Source organism: Anthonomus grandis, chromosome 11 (assembly GCF_022605725.1).
Source record: "Anthonomus grandis grandis chromosome 11, icAntGran1.3, whole genome shotgun sequence".
NCBI lineage: Eukaryota > Metazoa > Arthropoda > Insecta > Coleoptera > Curculionidae > Anthonomus > Anthonomus grandis.
Window position 1 is genome coordinate 14,804,587 of NC_065556.1, and position 19,565 is coordinate 14,824,151.

Below are 19,565 nucleotides of genomic sequence, written 5' to 3' on the forward strand. Positions count from 1 at the left end.
ATAAATCAGTGTGGTTAAACGGAAAATGTCTAAAAAATCAGTTAATTAGATTGTAAATATTCTATAAGAACTGAGGCATAAACAGTAAAAACTAATTAATAATAATTGTATCGAATATAAACAGTAGCGACATAACATTTGCATAAGTAGTTATTGAAATAAACTTTTTTTTTGTAAAAATGGGTAGTGCAAAATTGTAAGCAACAAAGATGAGAAATGGGTTCTGATAAGAAGAAGATATGTTAAATCTGTAGACACCAAAAGACACAGATTTTCTAGTTTTAATTATAGATTCAATATGTTTAATACTTGGGTTCAAATTCTTAACCCTCGAAACTATAAAATGTCAGTGATAAACAATTGAGTAAGGAATAATTCCTTGGTGATTTTATTAAATTTTTAATGACCTTTATACATTTACTATATCCTTTTGCAACACCGTGTATAAATTCTAATTTACAAACTTTGTTCTTCTTACAACAAAGTTCCTAATTAAATTAAGTTATCTCTTTTGATAATATAGTAAAACGTGAATTTTGAATAATTTTTGTTTAATGTTTGAAACCCAAACCTATGTACCTAGTAGGAAATGTATGGGTCTTTCAGAAATTATAGTACGCAAATAGAAAAAGTAATATCAGCCTTCCATCTGTTTAATATGGAGACAAAAAAAAGTCTCAATTTAACACTTTTTCAATCTGCCTACTATAGTTTCCGAAAGAACTGCACATTTCCCACTAATTTTAAGCGCACGGTATAGTAGAGCAAAATTCGAGCTAATTCTCACTAAAGATTTATAGCTGCATGCCTACAAAATCTCACTGACTCAACAACTTCTGCAAGCAGACGTAGACAGCGAAAAGAATTCGCCAATTGGGTCCTTGAGCAACCTGCTGATTTTGCAAACAAAGTCATTTTTAGTGATGAGGTCGGTTTTACCGCGATGGCTTTATTAATAGGCAAAACTGTCGCATTTGGGGCTTAGAAAATATACGACTGATTCATCAGGAAGCTATGCATCCATAACGGTGTGCATTATGGTTTGGAGGAAAAAAAAGAAATTAGACCCTTTTTCAATGAAAACGAAGAAGATAATGCAGTAACGGTGAATGGCGATCATTATCATGCTATTAATAACACAGCTTCTTGTGCCTCATTTGGAAGCTATTGATCTTGACGATATGTGGTTTCAGCAGGTCCCTGCCACATGTCATATCGCCCTTAAAGTTTTGACGATCTTTCACAAGTTTGCTTATCGTCGTGTCATTTCTCTCGTGATTTGGTAACCTGAATTGGCCTCTACGTTTTTGCGTTAAAAAAAAAGAATAAACTTAGGAATCATTCTGTGTATTTAATACCGATTTAGCTAGATCGATTTAGCTTGTCGAAGCCCGCGGTTATTATTGTGTTCACCAATGAAACCTTAATCAATTAAAATCTAAATCTTATCTAAGCCCTAATCAATAAAGACTCTATACTGTGAGAATGACCGAGATCTATTATAACAATCAGTAAAGGTAGAGAAGATAGAATCACTGAAAGAGGAAGGTAGAGGTTCGCGGGACATCGGTCTGAAATTTAGATTAGATAAACGTGCTCTTCTAAAGCTTCATAAAGATCGACGTACATAATAGCTTAAGAATAAGCAATTTACTTACTATGAATTACAACTTACTTAATTGTAAGCAGCCATCACTTGGGTTGAAGTTACTTTAAACAAAATTAATGTGTTAATCTGTCTCTCTGAAAATACCATTATACGAAGCCGATTGTCGTTCTACAATTTGACATACAAAGCCGCAAACCTTCCTAAATTGTTTTCAGTTAGTCATCCTGTACATCCCCTTGCTTGCATACAAAATTTCTATTAATTAGTTTCATTTACATAAAATATGTAGAGCCGACTCCAGTAGCACCGTGGGCAAAATATGTTCACGATGCGATCGTGTGGTCTCAGGTTCGAATCCTGGCATGGGCATGGTTGTTTGTGTTTGTCTTACAAAAATAAGACACTCGTGGTTCGGAACCCACGTTAAACTGTAGGTCCATAATAAAATAATAAAACAACAAGATTGGGGCGGCCGTCGAAATACGGCGCGAGTCCATTGTAATTGAGGAAGAAGAAAATATCTAGAATTAATATTTGCAGTATTAGAACATTACGTCCAGCTAAGAGGCTAGGATAATATAAGAAAGGGAATTCACATTTAATTCTATATATTTTTTTTTAACTTTAAAAGTATAATTACAATATCTAATAATCTTCGTTCTTAAACTAGAAATACTCGTACTTTTGATTTTCCACTAAAGTTAAATATGGGGTACCAAATTAGACAGCCATTTATTCTATCTAAGAGTTTTGTTATGTGCACGAATCACTTCTGTTTTACTTGGCTTGTCTTGACTGATGAGACTCTTACAGTGGATTGCTGTTTTGTTTCGGGCACACGAGCATCTTCTTACGCTTTTATTTCTATATGCGGCATCTAATCTCACACCTAAGATTTTTAAAAATAAAATTTTTAATATTCATGCAATATCTTTATATCAATATTGCTCGGCATACTAATCCTCCAGGATACTTCAATCTCACAATGAGTCACCTGACGATTGGACGGACCAGTAGAGTGTTTTCAAAGGGGCAATACAAACACCAAAATAACAAAACTAAACATGCAGAAAGCTTTATTGATAGCACTATCTAAGTGATGAGAAAATTGTAAACTTGTATCGAAAGCGACACCCAAATCCTTAAAAAGAAGAGCTCTTTCAAGGGTATAGCGACCGATCTTGTAGTCGAAATTAATCGTATTTCTAGAACGACAAAAGGTCATTATTTTACATTTAGCTGGATTAAATTCCATACCATTTCCTTCACTCCAAACTACCAAATTATTTGGATCATATTGTAATTTGTCACAATCATCAGGGGACTCGATTATACAACTCAATTTCAGATCAGCAAACAACAAAAATAGGCAGCTAGTGAAGCATTCATCTATATCATTAATAAAAATATTTTAAAAAAGTGGCCCAAGATGGCCCAAGTGGCCTTGAGGCACTTCAGATGGAACCTGAATAGTTTTAGAAAGAAAATTACTAATTTTAACAATCGGTCTACGATCAAATAAATAGCGACTACGATCAGGATAATAATGGTTCATCAATACCAATCATTTTAGGTTTATGCAACAAAATCTTGTGACGTACCTTGTGGAATGCCTTGGAGAAATCTGTGCATATTGTATCCACTTGATATCCCTTCTCCAAGGCATACAACAAAAAGTCCACCTGAGTAAAAAGGTTCGGTTTCGCAGATTTGCGTGGTCTAAATTCAAACTGCTGATCAGTTAGTAGTTAGTTTAATTTTAAGTTGTTAAATCCTGTATCCAGTTCATTAATTTTTTGGCAATTATAATCAGCTTCCAGTCCACATACTTGCTTCATTTTAATAATCAATTCATATTGGAAATTTTTTTAAAAGAATATAATAGTGTAAGAAGGTAAAGATGTTGAAACGCGTTTATTTATATCCAATGGATGGCGACTGAGTGGTTTCCACCAATACGATCATGTATACCAGGATTAATGCTGCTGGCTACAAAAACTAATGCTGGTTGCTACATTTCTTGACCCACATTTGAAAAGCAAAGAAGATTTGAGACATTTGACATGCGGTTCATGTTTGTTTTTTTACTATTATCAAAATACGCAAGTATCAATATTATCTTATATTTTCAAGTATCTAGTCGAAACGAAACGAAAACATTTTATCTCAGTGATAATTGATGAGTTTAATCAATTTACATTTAACAAAAAGGTACGGGTTAGAATGTCAGTTAAAAACCATATTTTGAATGTTTTTAAACAAGCCTTGATAACTTTTTCAACTAAAAAGCACATCCCGGAGGCTTTTCCAGCCAATTTACAAGCTCTGTTGTCTCTCCTGGACAAAACCACTGCTGAACATGTCAACCTTCCATCACAATTTATGAATCCGCAGCTATGGGAACGACCGGGAAAAGCACCAGTAAGTTGCATAGAGATTTATGAGGATGCCTTTTTAACTATGGGTATATTTATATTAAAACCACATGGAAAATTACCACTACACAATCATCCACAAATGCACGGCCTTATAAAAGTCATTGCTGGCCAGGTTAAGATAATTAGTTATTCTTTAAATACTGAAAAAACCAGAGAGTATGATGAAAAGAGCCTACAAAACAACCACTCACCTATTCAAATAAGACCAAAGAGTCGTAACTATGGCATAGTCACTGCTCAACTCAATGAAATCACGATAGCCAACACAAGCAGTCCACCTTGTACACTAGAGCCTGATCACAAGAATATCCATGAAATTGAGAGCTTAGAGGGACCAGCAGCCTTTCTAGATATTCTGGCACCTCCTTATGATTACCCAGTACCTGGATATGAGTCAAGAAAGTGTTCCTATTACACCAAATTAAGTCAGGTTGCACCCGATATTTTTAAACTCCAAGAAATCAGATCACCAAGTTGGTATTGGACTGATTCTCACCCCTACACTGGACCTGATTTGTATGATGAAGATGATGCCTCTTTAAACTAATTTTGTACTAGTTGGATTATTTTGTACCTAGAACAGATGTGTATTAAGTCTCAAAAGGGAGAAAAAAGGATAGTAAGTTTTTTAGTTAAATTAAACATGCCCAAATTTACTTTATTATACCATTGAATCTAATTTCAACGGAGAATTATTTGGCTCTAAATTTGTGAAAAGCATCCAACAAAAAAGATCCTGAACAGCATTTTCTATTAATTATATTTGTAGAGTCAAGTTATTTTTATTTATATTGCTTTCGAAATATGCCAGGGTTAGTTCCTAATAAGTCAGTATTAGTATTTGACTTAAAATTATGCAGATACCCTTTTATTTATTTATTTATTTACGGAATCCATTTACAAAAGTGTTATGTAGCATACCCATACAAACATATATATTCAGATACAAAACTATCTATAAATCAATGATAGGTGTAGATGAGTTAATTAATTAAAGCCCTATGAAATAATATTCTTTAACTGTCCCTTAAAAGATGTAATCCTAGAGTCAAAAAAGTTTATCTATCCTGACAGACCATTAGCACTTCGAGCCATTTGTGTAAATGGCTGAAAATCTCTAATGTGGGTAAGTTCAGGTTATCCCTGACCCACTGATAGTAATACTCCTGATGTTGAATAGTAATACTCCTGATGATGAATGATAATTCCAAAATTTTAAATATCTGCTTACTGATATAAACATTTTTCTTCCTAATTTTCTTGATATCTGCCTTTTTAGCAAATTTTGTACCTTGAATATTTTTTTGAATTAATGTTTTTATAAATGGAAAAGCTTACTGGATACTGCGTCCCTTATAAAATTTGAAATATTTTTAGATTTAGAAGTTTAATATGGGTTAAAAAATAATGATTCACATTATCAGGGTCAACATGTCAGTTTACTGTACTGCAATTTATTGCATTATAGAGACAAATTCAACAGTTTTCTAATTCCTTAAAACAGTATGGCTAATTAAAAAAAAATCAAAGAAAAGGTTGTGTTCTTAAAGTTTTATTTTCTCCTTCTGAATATTTTTGAATATCATCAGCACTAAAATTCTGGCATACACCACCTTTTTTTTAAAAATTTTTTGGAATATGTTAATAATTAATCAATTAGGCCTTTTCAGGATATTTTTTTGTTTTTGAAATATTGTTCCTCCTTTCAAATAAATTATTCCAATTTATTATTTTATTTCTAATAATGATTCCTTTGGTAATCAAATTTTTATGAAATTTTCCATAATTTAATGTAAATCTTTTGTTGCCATAGCCTCAAACTGGCAAAAGAGCTCATTTTTAAAAAACTTTACTAATCCTTTTCAGGGATTGAATCTCCCCATAATCAAATTTGTACTTAATACTGTACTAATACAAAATGTTCCCTTTAGTCTTTAAGAAGTTTTACGAGTTGTGATTGTTGCTCACAGAGTAAACTTAAAATAATTGTATGTGTTGCTTTTTGAGTTCTAGGTGATATTTTATATTGGAGGGGGTTCTAAAGTAATCATGTATAATTCAATTTATTTTTGTTTTTAATTACAGTTCACAAAACTCCCAAACCCATGTTCTGGGACACTGGATCTTAGAACATTTCTGGTTACTTTAGATTTACCTTCGAGATTTTTCTTTGGCTTTAAATGAGACACTGCTGTACTAAATGTACCCTAGAAGTGATGTTGTATAGTCCTATGTACATTTCTTGTATTTTTGTACATAATGCAGCAATGCAAAAAATAAGACTTTGAAACATTAATTTATTCCTAAGTTATTTGTTATAGCATATTGTGTATATTTGATCAATAAAAATAAATGTTATCAAAAGCTTCATTAATTATTATTTACTTAAGAATTTTATGCTTTTAGACACATATCTGATAAGCCATATCTATAAAATGATTAGGTTGGGTGTGAATTTGGAATGAAACAATTTATTTAAAAAATATAATAAAATTTATTAAAGAAAAGTTTGAAACAGAAGAAGTTTTAATCCCGAAATAAATGTACATATACAGGTTGGAAAATAATTTACAAAAAAACTAGTTACAACTTTAATAAATTGGTTTACACATATGTATATTTAACAATCAGTGTTTACATATAGGCTTAGTTCTAGTCCCTCAAAAATCTGCTACTTAAAAAGTTTAATTCTGGTTCTATAATTGTTTAGTTACTTTATAGAGGATAACATACATATATGTACTTTGTAATTCTTAAATTATTCCCAGTTACAGATGTTCTAAGGGACAAACATCATTCTATTTAACATACATAAATTTACATAAAACCCCATTACGGATTCTCCGCGGTATTGCGATTTGCTTCCCGCCTATGATGCCTAACGTACATTGATATATTTGATTCGGTGTAATCCAAGATCTTCCTTTGACACTGCCTAATATAATTCTGTTGTTTGTGGTAGATTTTCAGGCAGCCTTTGATGGCTATAAAAGCCAAACCGCCCAGCACTGTTCTGTGGAAATTCGACTTTACAGAGTCAAAGAAAAATTTCCCAAAAAACGTTGATATGGTTGGCATAAGCAGGGCTCCGCAAAGAACTCGCGTGGCGGACGTGTGGCTCCCGATTGGGGGCATGTCATTTTCTGTCGAGGATTCCGGCCGCGTACTGGTGCCGATGTCGATCCTAAAACCACTTGGAATAGTAGAAAAATTATTGAGATTGGGATATTTGGTTTTGTAAAATAGGCACCCAAGTTAATTCAAATATTCAATTCAATAATTCAAATATATTTATTGTCTAACAGGAATCTAATCCTAATCACTAAGGCCATATATCAAAATATAAGTAATAACAATCCATATATCATGAAAAATAATAATGTATAAAAATATAACTAACAGGTAATCATAAAATATGTTCAAGAAGAAAAAAAAATATATAAGAGGCATATTAACTAAATAGGTTTACGATATTATAATTTTTTTTAAATGATGAGAATATCATATTAAAGAGATCGACATCCAGACTCAAATGGACCAAGTTAAACCAAGAGCATGCTCTGTATAAAGGCTCTTTATTTGCTAAATTTGTGCTGTAAATAATTATTGTGAGTAAAAATTTTTTGTCTCCTAGTATTCACTAGTCCCTCATATTTGATGGGAAGAGTGCAGACTGTTAACTTTCAGGGCCAAAGCTCCAATGAAATGAAGAGTAGCATAGGTGTCCCTCAAGGATCAGTTTTGGGACCTCTCTTATTCTTAATCTATGTTAATCATTTGCCTCATATTTCAATAAATGGCCATTTTACCATCTTTGCTTGAGACAATACCACCATTCTGTGGCAAAATAAGAATTGTGAGCAGCTTGAGGCAAATATTCGGACAGATTTATGTAAGGTAAAAAGATGGTGTGACGCTAATAGGCTATTCTTTAATATTTCTAAAACAAATATTTGAAAATTCAAATGTGCATTTAATGATGTCTTTTTAAGTAATAATATAGTATTGTCTGCTAATGTGAGCAAATTTCTTGGGTTGTAATATTGATTCTGGGTTAAAATTTGAAAAACATATAAGCACATTATGTAATAAAATTTCCTCTGGCTGTTATGCTCTTCGGGTCATTGTGAATAATTTAAACAGCTCAGTGGCTAGAGCTTCATATTTTTCTTTAATTGAATCCCATCTTCGTTATGGTATTTGTTTTTGGGGATCATGCTCTCAGTATGTCTTTAATAAGGTATTAATGTTGCAAAAGAGAGCTATTAAATGTTTATTTAGGGTCGGTCCTCGAGAGACTTGTCGTCCCTTATTTGTCAGACACAAAATTCTTACTTTGTACTGTATTTTTATTTTGGAAACAGATTTTTAAAAAACATAATGGGTGGACTAAATATGGAGAATATAGGTTATAATACCCGGCATGCCTCTTATATCAGATTGCCAATCCCCCGGTCTGAACAAGTAAAAAAATCAGTGGTGTATAATGGAAAGAAAATGTTGAAACAATCATCTACCCTTATCCATACGCCAAAGTAACAACAGCTTGGAATTTAGGCGCTCTACCAAAGCTTTTTTGTTAAAAAAGGGCTACTATAGGCTCACAGAATACTCTTCTGAAGTATTTTAATACAAATTATTAAATAGGTTTGCAATTCACATCTTTCAAATTTAATTTTATTATCTTTATTTCAATGTATTTATGTATTATTTTTTTAGTATAACATTATAATTTTATTGTTTTATGGAACTAAAATTTTAAGGTATGTATATTTTATGACCCTTCATTCTGGTGATTTTTTTATGACTGGCTATTTTTAGCTTGATTTTTTGTTGTAAATATTAACTAGAAAAATGTTTGTAACACCTTTATTTTATTTTATTTTAGTTATAACTGTATTTCTTAGGCTTTGTTAACAACAATGAATATTTTGTTTTAACATCAAAGCATATTTTGATTTTGATTGATTATTAATGTAAGGCACAACAAAGTGTAGAGCTGCTAGCAATTCCGGGCAGTTAATGACCATTACACAATTTGAAAAGAAAAAGCAGACCTGCACAAATGGTTTCCTGATGAAGGGCAGGCATATTGAATCTGCTGAGTAACAAGTGCTGATCGTATCCTTGTTCCGGATAAATTCCATCAGTTTTAAAAGCGATATGTTTCAGAAATTTACGTTGAATAAATTCAAGTCTAACGATGTGAACAGTATAGTTTAGATACCAGAGTGGAGCCGCATAAAGTAATCGCGATTTTATGAGGGAATTAAATAAGATGATTCTACTTCATATACTAATGAAGTCTGATGTAGCTCCTATAATAAAACCAAGAGATTTTAAAGATGACTATGATATTATTGATGTGATTAAGCAGTAAGCATAAATACAGAATGGTTCTCCGTGAACTGCATAATAGATATGGCATTTTTTGTTAAATAAATAGATTCATATATTATTAAATTTTTAGATTCTAAGCAAATTTAGGTAAAATAGTTATTTTTAAGTCAAAATAATTTTTTTGATATTTTAAATTTTAGCCTAGATATTTGTTTAGTCTGGTTTAGGGATCAATAAGTAAAAGTCAAGATCGATTTATATTGATTGACATTCCACCAAATATATTGGCACTTACAATTTGTTATTCTGGACCCATCATTAATTCAGATTCAGAGATACAAATACAATAATATACAGGGTGTCCCGTAATTAATTGGACATAGGTTAATGTAGGATACCTGACACGAAAATAAACCGTTTGAGCTCAATATCGCTTAGCAAAATGTTATTGGTTTTCGTTCTACAGGGTGTTAAAACTAATTTTTTACCAAACATTTATTGAAATATTTTGGAATCCACTGGACAGATTAACCTATAATTTGGCGTACTCTTATTATTTGGGATGAGGAACACGAATATGATATCTATTTTGCCATTGCCACTAGATGGCGCCACATACAACAACATTGAGTGATTAAAAAGGTCATAACTTTTTTGACCTCCCTGTACGTACATTTGCGAGTGAAAATAATAAAACAGCATTTAATTCTAGTCAAAAAAGGTATACTTCTTTGATGTCCAAAAAGTAGACCGTTTTCGAAATAAACGCATTTTTTTATTAGGTTGTGTATGAACACTTAATCTAAAATTTAATTAACAACGATAAAATTAGAAAAGGTTGTTGATTATAATAATTGTTCAAAATGTTCACCATCCACTAGGACACATTGTCTAATTCTTTTATTTAAATTTTGCCTGACTCCAAACAATGATTCTTCTTGGGCCCTGATGGTATTGACTCCTTCCACAATCTTTTGCCACAATTCCTGACAGTTATTTATTTTATTTTTATATGTACACAAGTGATTTCAAGTTGCCCCAGAGTCTAAGGGATTAAGATAGGGACTACACGCAGGCCACGGATGAGGAAGATGAGGAGAAGCATGAGGATTTTCCATCGAATAGATATGATTGTTACGCCAATGAAAAACACCTCTCCTTGTGAACGTGGCTTCATCCGTAAATAAAATTTTATTACAAAAAAATGGATCATTCAATTGGCGCTCTCTTAAAAATTGACTGAATTGGAGTCTTGCAGGAAAGTCTTGAGGAAGAAGATTTTGAACTAGAGTGAAATGATACGGATACAGTTTTTCTTGGCGTATAATTTTGGACACCGAAGATTTCCTTACACCAGTTCCTCAATACGTCTTGTGCTGGTTTCAGGATTTTCGATAACACGAACCAAAATTTCATCTTCCATATCTGCTCCAATTATCCTTGGTCTTCCCGCATTTACGTTTTTTGAACGAAATGAGCCCGTTTCGCCTAATCTATCGTACAAAGCTTTAAATGTTTGGTGATTTAGCTGCCTTCTATACGGATACAGATCTAAATAACGCTGCGCTGCTCTTCGAGTACGAAAATTTTATATATACCCATACCATATCCCGCATCTGAGCATTAGAAAAATCATTGTGACGCGGCATTTTTAAGCGAAAATAACACAACAAGAACACGAGCTTTAGCCAAATTAAAGACTTACTTATTAATACTTCACCTTGACAGGGCGTAGTTATGATGTGTTCATCCTAGGCAAAGCCTACTTTGTAAAACGCCGATAATAATTTGTTCATACGCAACCTAATACAAAAATGCGTTTATTTCGAAAACGGTCTACTTTTTGGAGATCAAAGAAGTATACTTTTTTTGACTAGAATGAAATGCTGTTTTATTATTTTCACTCGCAAATGTGCGTACAGGTAGGTCAAAAAAGTTATGACCATTTTAATCACTCAATGTTGTTGTATGTGGCGCCATCTAGTGGTAATGAGAAAATAGATATCATATTCGTGTTCCTCATCTCAAATAATAAGAGTACGCCAAATTTTTGGGTTAATCTGTCCAGTGGATTTCAAAATATTTCAATAAATGTTTGGTAAAAAATTAGTTTTAACACCCTGTAGAACGAAAACCAATAACATTTTGCTAAGCGATATTGAGCTCAAACGGTTTATTTTCATGTCAGGTATCCTACATTAACCTATGTCCAATTAATTACGGGACGCCCTATATATTACTGTTTTCTCCCTATTTTTTTCTCTACAGAGGTTTTATTAAATTTGGTTTTAATTTCTATAGGAATTTAATGGATTAGTAGATTTGCCTAATATTTGCAAAACTTGCAACTTGATTCATCTGCAACAGTAAACCAGAGCAACTAAGAAAGAAGTACAAAAACTGAATTGAAAAAATGGCCAAATATTTTATTTAATAGAAACCCTCAATATTTATAATTTTATCAGCCTTGGGACTAAAAATAAAGGTAAGCTTGTATAGGATTATCTAGATAACTTAAAGTTTTGAAAAAATTCTAGAGTTTTTATTGTGTTAAAAAAAACTTAAGTTCTTCAAAATTACGTTTAACAACGATGACAAATTAATGTTTTGTATAATTTAATCGCATATTTATTACTAAAAATATATATGAAATTTGCACCAATATGTCAAGTTTCCAAAAAACAAATCAGGACTATGAAGATTGCATTTCGATGGCAGATTCTCCATCTTTGATGTTATATATTTCAAATTATTATCAAACCTAATCAAATGTCTCAAAAATCATATCATTATAGAACATTGTACATAATATATGCTAAAAACTATCAAAATATTTTCTTTGTTCAATAATCCTGCCATTTTTTGACAAATTTTCAATACTTTTTTATTTATAGTTTCCTATAATCCATCAATGCAGTTCCTGAACCACCTTGTTTAATCCTTTATATTAATTAGTTTTGCATATCTATGCCAACCAAGGTGGGTGCATCTACTCTCGATATCATAGTGATATAGAGTTCTGTAACTGTATCCAATGGTACAAACTACTTATATAAAATTAACCCTGAGGTCTAAGGGCATTCTTGAACTGTAATAAGGGAAGGGAAAATATATTACCTTTCACTTAATAAGCTTGTATAAGCATGCATTCATCATCCAGGAATTCCAAGGAAAGCAAGGGAAAACAACCTCAATAAGTCACTTTGATTTATTCTTTTAGAATTAGAATTATAAATGCTGTATACCTTAAGAACTTTCTGTAAATACATTCAATGGACTTTATGTGTAGATTTTAGTAACTTCTTTTAAATGAAAAAAACCGTTACAGCAACTTTGAAAATTTTCGACGTCGTTACGTGACGAGTTACTTGCAAAAGAGTGATTGAGCTGAACAGATATCCAATCATAAAAATAAAGAAAAATTTGCTGAGGATTGTAACATGACGTACAGTTATTTTTGTATTTACTTGATGACTATACTTTCTTAGATTTTTTACTACTGGATATTTTTTAAACTAAACATTTTCCAAAAACAAAGATCCACATCGATTAAACTGACAACGCCACGCGGAAAGGGTGTGTCGATCTTATGACGAAATCAGCGTGCCTCCACATGGAATTTGATTGTATCAAAAAATGTCAACTAAGTACTGAGTGGCCGGATTTTTCCCTTCGTAGTTCGTATAATCTTGATTAAATAAAATTGCACACTCCACAGGCCAATTTGTGAATGTCAAATCAGATTATTTGTTTCAGTATCTAGATTTAATTTATATAACATGTATGTCATTGCTTATAATTTATGACTGTAATTTATGACTGTAAAGTTTATAAATACAGAAATATTTTAAAGTATAATTGAAAAATAATTGTGAGTCAACAGAACAGGTACATGTATTTAGTTAAACAAATAAAAATGGATTCAGATTATTTTCACATATTTTCTGTATACACTTAAATTTTAAGTTTCTTAGTGATGACTAATAACTTCAAGTTTCACAAAGAAAAACAATACCATTGTTCACTATAATGAATGGTTTTCCTCAATCAGTCTTATAAAAGTGGATTAATGATAAGTTGTCCTATTTAAAATATTTTTTAACAATTTTAGAGCTTTAATAAACATATTTAATATTCCATTTCAGACATAGTTATGTATTTTCATGTAAAATAAAACTAATACCTAATCAGTGCAATCAGGGTTACATATAAGCAAGTAACTTTTAACAACCCTTATACTACAAACATTTTAGATTCAAATTAAAAAAAAATTAAATCTACTTTTCAGTATACCTACTTCATGCTTAATAACTTACCTAAAAGGTGGTATGCTCCTAATGACAGGAATTTTATTAATATTCTTCCTCATAAAATTAAGCAGGGCATCTTCCCACCTGATCAACTTGCCTAAAAGTAGTGCTACTGGAATGGCAGGGAGTCCAATCAATAATATCAACGGATCTGCTTGTTCCATTATAGCTAAGCCCTCTTTTTGGCCTATTACCTATGAATGTAAGGATTCTACTTAAGTCGGTCATTCTGATAAATTTCATTTTACCTGCATAACTGTTATAGCCCCATAAGTAACGGCACACCAATACACAGCTCCAACAACAATCCCTGCCGCCATAAAGGGACACCCTTTGTAAATAAAGCTGTCAACTGTGTCTAGCATTAAGACTAGCACACCCATGTTGGGGAAAACTATGATATATTCAGTCTGGCATTGCGGACATGTCACCTTTCCCATGTTGCCCCCCTTTTGTTTCTCATCTACCCATCTTTGAAGACAGCTTTGGTGGACCTACATGGTATTATATGTAAAACTTATTTTCATTCTTAATTTAAAAGTGGCACAAGAAATGTTCTTTAAGTATTTTGATTATTATCAGTGTTTGAAAAAAAAAAGTTTGCCATGTTGTTTTGTTTGATTTGAAACATTGACATCTTTAACTGAAAGTCCAGTTTTTGACAGGAATTTATTTCATATATTTTATGTTAGATGGCAATACAGGATTTACTTCTGTATTCAAATCCATACAATTTTTTAATTGTGACTCTTCTTTGATATGGTATTTGTTTTTGGGGATCATGTTCCCAATATATCCTTTGTTTTGAAAAACAGACTTATTCTTCAGACATAAAATTTTTACCTTGTGCAATATTTTTATTTGGGAAACAATTTTATTTATTTTTAAAAAACATAGGACTGAATTTAATATCTATCATGCTGAATATAATACTGAGTGTGCCTCCTACTCTAGATTGACTATCTCTAAATCTGAATAAATAAATCAAATAAAATCAAAATATGCTTTATTGTCACAAAGATAATATATTTTATGGACAAAGCAAAATTTTAACAAAGGTAATAAAAAAATAATATAATAATGAAGAGCAAAACATTTGATATAAAAAATTATATTCAAAATAATGTTGGACAAATAAAAACTTAAAATGTACTAATTTAATCTAATCTCTCAATATTCATCCATGATATAATTAACTTTTTCAACCCTAACTGATTTTCTAAAAGTTTCATTTTTTAAAATGTTTTTAAATTCCACAGGCAGCTTATTATACAGGGTGTTCCCTTGATCATGTTACAAACTTCTAGGGCAGATAGAAAACGTCAAAAGAAAAACAAAAGTTCATATAAACATGGGTCCGGAAAAGCTTCCTCAGAGAGGTCTTTGAAAATAACCTTTAAAATCTAGTTTTTTTTTAATACCTCCGGAACTACTTTAGCTATCGCAACCAATTTTGGGAGGTAAATTATTGTTAGTACGTTTATTCTTTTGAACCTACTAAATAAAAAAAATATTTACCAGGCTTCAGAATCAGGGGGTATTTGGTAAATTTAGGCCCATTTCTCTAAGATTTTAATTTCTGCCCATTTGGGCATTAGATTATGATGTTCCTATGCTTTTTACATAAAAAAGGTGCTCTTAGTAAAAGTCGGTAAATATCACCGTTTTTGTGGAAATTGACTAAAACCAAACTAAGATACAGCACCTGAATTAATTATTTTAATAATAATAATAATGCTAATTCATTGCCACTGTCAGTGTTTTTTAAATTTGTCACTGTCAGTATTTTTTACATGATATTAATTCCCTTTTTATTACGGTTAAGTAATAGAAGATTACACTTTTGCTGAATACGCCGATATGCTTTTAATTTATGGGGAAGTTCGATGTAATGGTAGAGCTGCTTCTCGACTATATGAAGAGCGGTTTCCCGAAAGGCGAATCCTAGCTCACACACTTTTTGAAAGGGTCAATCAACGGCTCAGGGAGACTGGCTCCGTTAAAATAAAACGCCAAGATAATGGCGCGCAAAGGAACATCCGAATCGCGGATTTTGAGGAAGAAGTGCTCCAGCGATTTGAAGATAACCCATCAGTAAGTACTCAAGCAGTAGCTGATGCGATGCATGTAAATCATGTTAGGGTATGGAACGTTGTTAATGAACAGCTTCTTTGGCCCTACCACCTGCAAAAGGTGCAATCATTAGGACCCAATGATTTTATGCCCCACATGAATTTTTGCCAGAATCTTGACCGGTGTACAGAAGAACCTCAATTTCCAAAATATGTCCTTTTTACTGACGAGGCTTTATTTACAAAAGAAGGCATTTTTAATTCTAAGAATAATCATGTGTGGAGTGAGGAAAACCCTTATGGTATTCATTTTAGGAGCTATCAACATAAGTTTTTGGTCAATATGTGGGCCGGCATTGTTGGAGAACGCTTAATTGGTCCAATTATGTTGCCTCCTCGTTTAACGAAAAATATTTATTTAAATTTTTTAAGAAATGTACTGCCAGAACTATTAGATGATCTGCCTGATAAATATACGACAGAACTTATGGCTACAACACGATGGAGCGCCAACTCATTTTTCACTTAGTGTCCGCGAGTTTATAAATGAAAATTTTGAAAGGCGCTGGATTGGCCGAGGAGGCCCTGTCACGTGGCCAGCGCGCTCACCAGATTTGACACCCTTAGATTTTTTTCTTTGGGGGCATATGAAAAGTCTCGTATATGAAACTCCAGTCGAGTCAGAAGAAGACCTAGTGGCCAGAATTTCCGCAGCTGCTGAAGTAATCCAAACCACACCTGATATGTTTAACCACGTCAACCTTAATATGGTGCGTAGATACAATAAATGTATCGATCGTGACGGCCGGCATTTTGAGCAATTAATATTTTAAGTTTATTTTTGTAATACCAATCTTTAATAAAATTTGTTTACGTTTCTAAAATGGTTAATTTGTTGGTTTTTTATTACACTTAAAATCATTTAAACATTTTATGCCTCAAGGTAATTAAAGTGACAGTTAATTAATTTGAGTACCAATTTAATAAAGTAGCTACCTTAACTTTTTTTAAACATTTATTTTTTATTTACGCCAGATTTTTTTTTTTATTGTTTATTAATAATAATAGGTATTCATTTTTGTATCTCATAACTTGCTTTTCGTCAATTTTCACAAAAATGGTTATATTTACCATTTACCGACTTTTACTAAGAGCACCTTTTTATGTAAAAAGCATAGGAACATCATAATCTAATGCCCAAACGGGCAGAAATTAAAGTCTTAAAGAAATGGGCCTAAATTTACCAAATACCCCCCTGATTCTGAAGCCCCTGGTAAATTTGTAAATTTTTCTTTTATTTAGTAGGTTCAAAAGAATAAATGTAGTAACAATAATTTACCTTCTAAAATTGGTTGCGGTAGCTAAAGTAGTTCCAGAGCTATTAAAAAAAAACTAGTTTTTAAAGGTTATTTTCAAAGAGCTCTAGCTCCCTGAGGAAGCTTTTCCGGACCCATGTTTATATGAACTTTTATTTTTCTTTTGATGTTTTCTATCTGCCCTAGAAGTTTGTAACATGATCAACAGAACACCCTGTATATCTTGATACCTTGACAAATTACTGAATTTTGTAACAAATTTGATCTTGGAATAGATAGAGGAATATGGTTATGGTTCTTAGTTACATAAGGATCGGTTGGATTAACATTTTTATATTTCTTATGAATAACAGAGACTATCTCTAAAATAAATATTCAAATCAATATCAGAATTTTTTCCTTTCTAAAGATTGCAAGTGTCTCTTAAATGAGCACCACACAAGTATCTCACAGATCATTTTGGAATGACAATTACGGATCCAAACAGAAACTTGCTGCAGTTTCCCCAAAAAAATAGTGAAGATGTAATTCTTAATTCTATCAGTGTATAGTAAGTTGTTTTTGCTATAGATGTACATAGTTCTCAGTAGGTTTGCCTCACAGCATATCCACCTACAGCAATCTTTTTATTTAAAATTAAAATGTGACTCATAAATTTTAGTTTATCATCTGTCAATTCCCAAGAACTTTGTCTTCAAACCATATCAAAGGAAAACTTAAAACTAAGAATTTTGGTATTTTCAACATTAAACTCAAGAAATTTGCATCACATCAGATTTTAATTAAATTTGAATCATAAAAAATCTTTTGTTTATATCTTATATAGGACATAATTAGTTTTTAATAAAGATTTAAAGGTTTTATTTTTTGTCATGTTATATTTTATATTATTTTTGTGATGTTACTCTCAGAACTCATTTTGAGAATTTTAACTCATTTTGTCTTAAATTAATTAAATTTTGTGTTATTATTGTTTATGCAGTGAACCCAGTTGAACCCAGTATTGTGTTTTTTTTTTTAATTATGTGTTAGTAATAAATTGACTTATGTTCAGGTTTTATATTAAAAATAGTTTGATCAACAAATACCAGGTATTTATGATAATAAAGGAAGAATAATACCAGCTTTAAATTGACAAGATCTACCAAGGTTTTTTTGTTGAATAAGGGCTACTCTGGTATTACCAGATATGTTTCTGGAAGAGTGTGATATGATTCTTTAAGTGGTAGAAATTAAGTTCACAATTCACATCTTCAAATGCTGAATGTTATTTTTAATTGAATGTATATAAAAGTATAATAAATGTGCTTTATCCATTATAAAATTACACATTTTTTAATGGCAATATTTCAATTTTATTATTAATATGTTATATGCATTTTTAGCTTAAGATTGTTGTAATATATTATAGTATTACTTTCAATTTTCTTTGATTTAAATATTTATTTTTTTTTTACTTTTTAGCTAGCTTTAAAATTTTCTCAAGCCTTGTTAATAACACTGTATAATTTTATTTTCACAATAAAGCCTATTCTGATTTTATTCATATTGTTAAATGAATGTATTTTCACTCAATGCGATGCTAATAAATTTGCATGGGGTCGGGTTGGGTTGAGTTTTTATTATTTATTAAGTCGAGCTGGTCGAATGCCACTAGCTACTTTAATTTTTATTATTAGTATGAATTCCAAGAATAAGTCTAGAAGTACTTGTATTTAAAAGCCAGCATTTTCCAAAAATTTAAAAAAGCAACAAATCAAAATATTGTAAAAAAATTGACATATTGCAGAATTTTCAGATTGTACAAACTTGAAAATGATGTATTTTTATGAACTTGCCTATGATAAAAATGTTTGGCCAAAAAAACCCTTGACTAGGTTGGTCTTAACTCTCTCAAGGCCTCGACTCTTAGTTTAGACAACCATAAAAGTGGCAACATGTTACAAGAAATGAAATAAACCATGTCCTGAGGATGAGTTTTATGACTATGAATCTTTTGTAAGTTTTTAATTATATGGTTGACATTAACAAACTCTACAGTCACCTTAATTAGTTATCACCTTAATGAGTTACAAAGGTAGACTGGGCGAGTGAATTAGAAGTTAATTCTTACCCATTTAGTCGTTCCTCTACAGTTACAGGGCTGCACCCAAGCAGCCTCACGGTCCTCCTCTTCGGTAGCAAAACAAACCCAGCAGTATCTACCAGACTCTTTGCTGCTCACAGACATTCCTTTGGGTTCGTTTTCAGATCCGTTTTGACTAGTCTGGCCGGCATCTAAGCTCATGATCGGGCTTATTTCATAACAAAGAATTTAGCTTGAAAACGAAATGATGTTGTGGTATGTGGTAATATGAAATCCTAGTGAAACGCTAGATTTACTTTGTCATTTTTTTTGTCAATTTTTATTTGGAGAAATTTGCACCTATTTTCCGGAATGTCAACAAGATTTATTTATGCCAAATTGGGTCTGCCAATGT

General features: G+C 31.6%; 2 protein-coding genes across 3 annotated transcripts; one reads left to right on the plus strand and one right to left on the minus strand.

Annotated features, from left to right (window-relative positions):
* The first annotated feature begins 3,675 nt into the window (after positions 1-3,675).
* LOC126742141 (2-aminoethanethiol dioxygenase) lies at positions 3,676-6,417 on the plus strand. The gene has a single exon (XM_050448706.1). It carries the CDS (start codon positions 3,833-3,835, stop codon positions 4,592-4,594), a length of 762 nt encoding a protein of 253 aa, XP_050304663.1. The 5' UTR covers positions 3,676-3,832; the 3' UTR covers positions 4,595-6,417.
* A 229-nt stretch (positions 6,418-6,646) lies between these two features.
* On the minus strand, positions 6,647-19,546 carry LOC126742142 (E3 ubiquitin-protein ligase MARCHF5-like). Of its 2 annotated transcripts, none has more exons than XM_050448708.1 (4): positions 19,199-19,546; positions 13,946-14,191; positions 13,704-13,891; positions 6,647-7,231 (listed from the first exon to the last, which is right to left on the minus strand). In XM_050448708.1, the coding sequence occupies exons 1-4, from the start codon at positions 19,370-19,372 to the stop codon at positions 6,880-6,882; spliced, it is 960 nt and encodes a 319-aa protein (XP_050304665.1). In that variant the 5' UTR covers positions 19,373-19,546; the 3' UTR covers positions 6,647-6,879. The 2 variants fall into 2 exon arrangements, with proteins under 2 accessions (XP_050304665.1, XP_050304664.1); XM_050448707.1 differs by having other exon boundaries at positions 6,647-7,240.
* Positions 19,547-19,565: the final 19 nt, after the last annotated feature.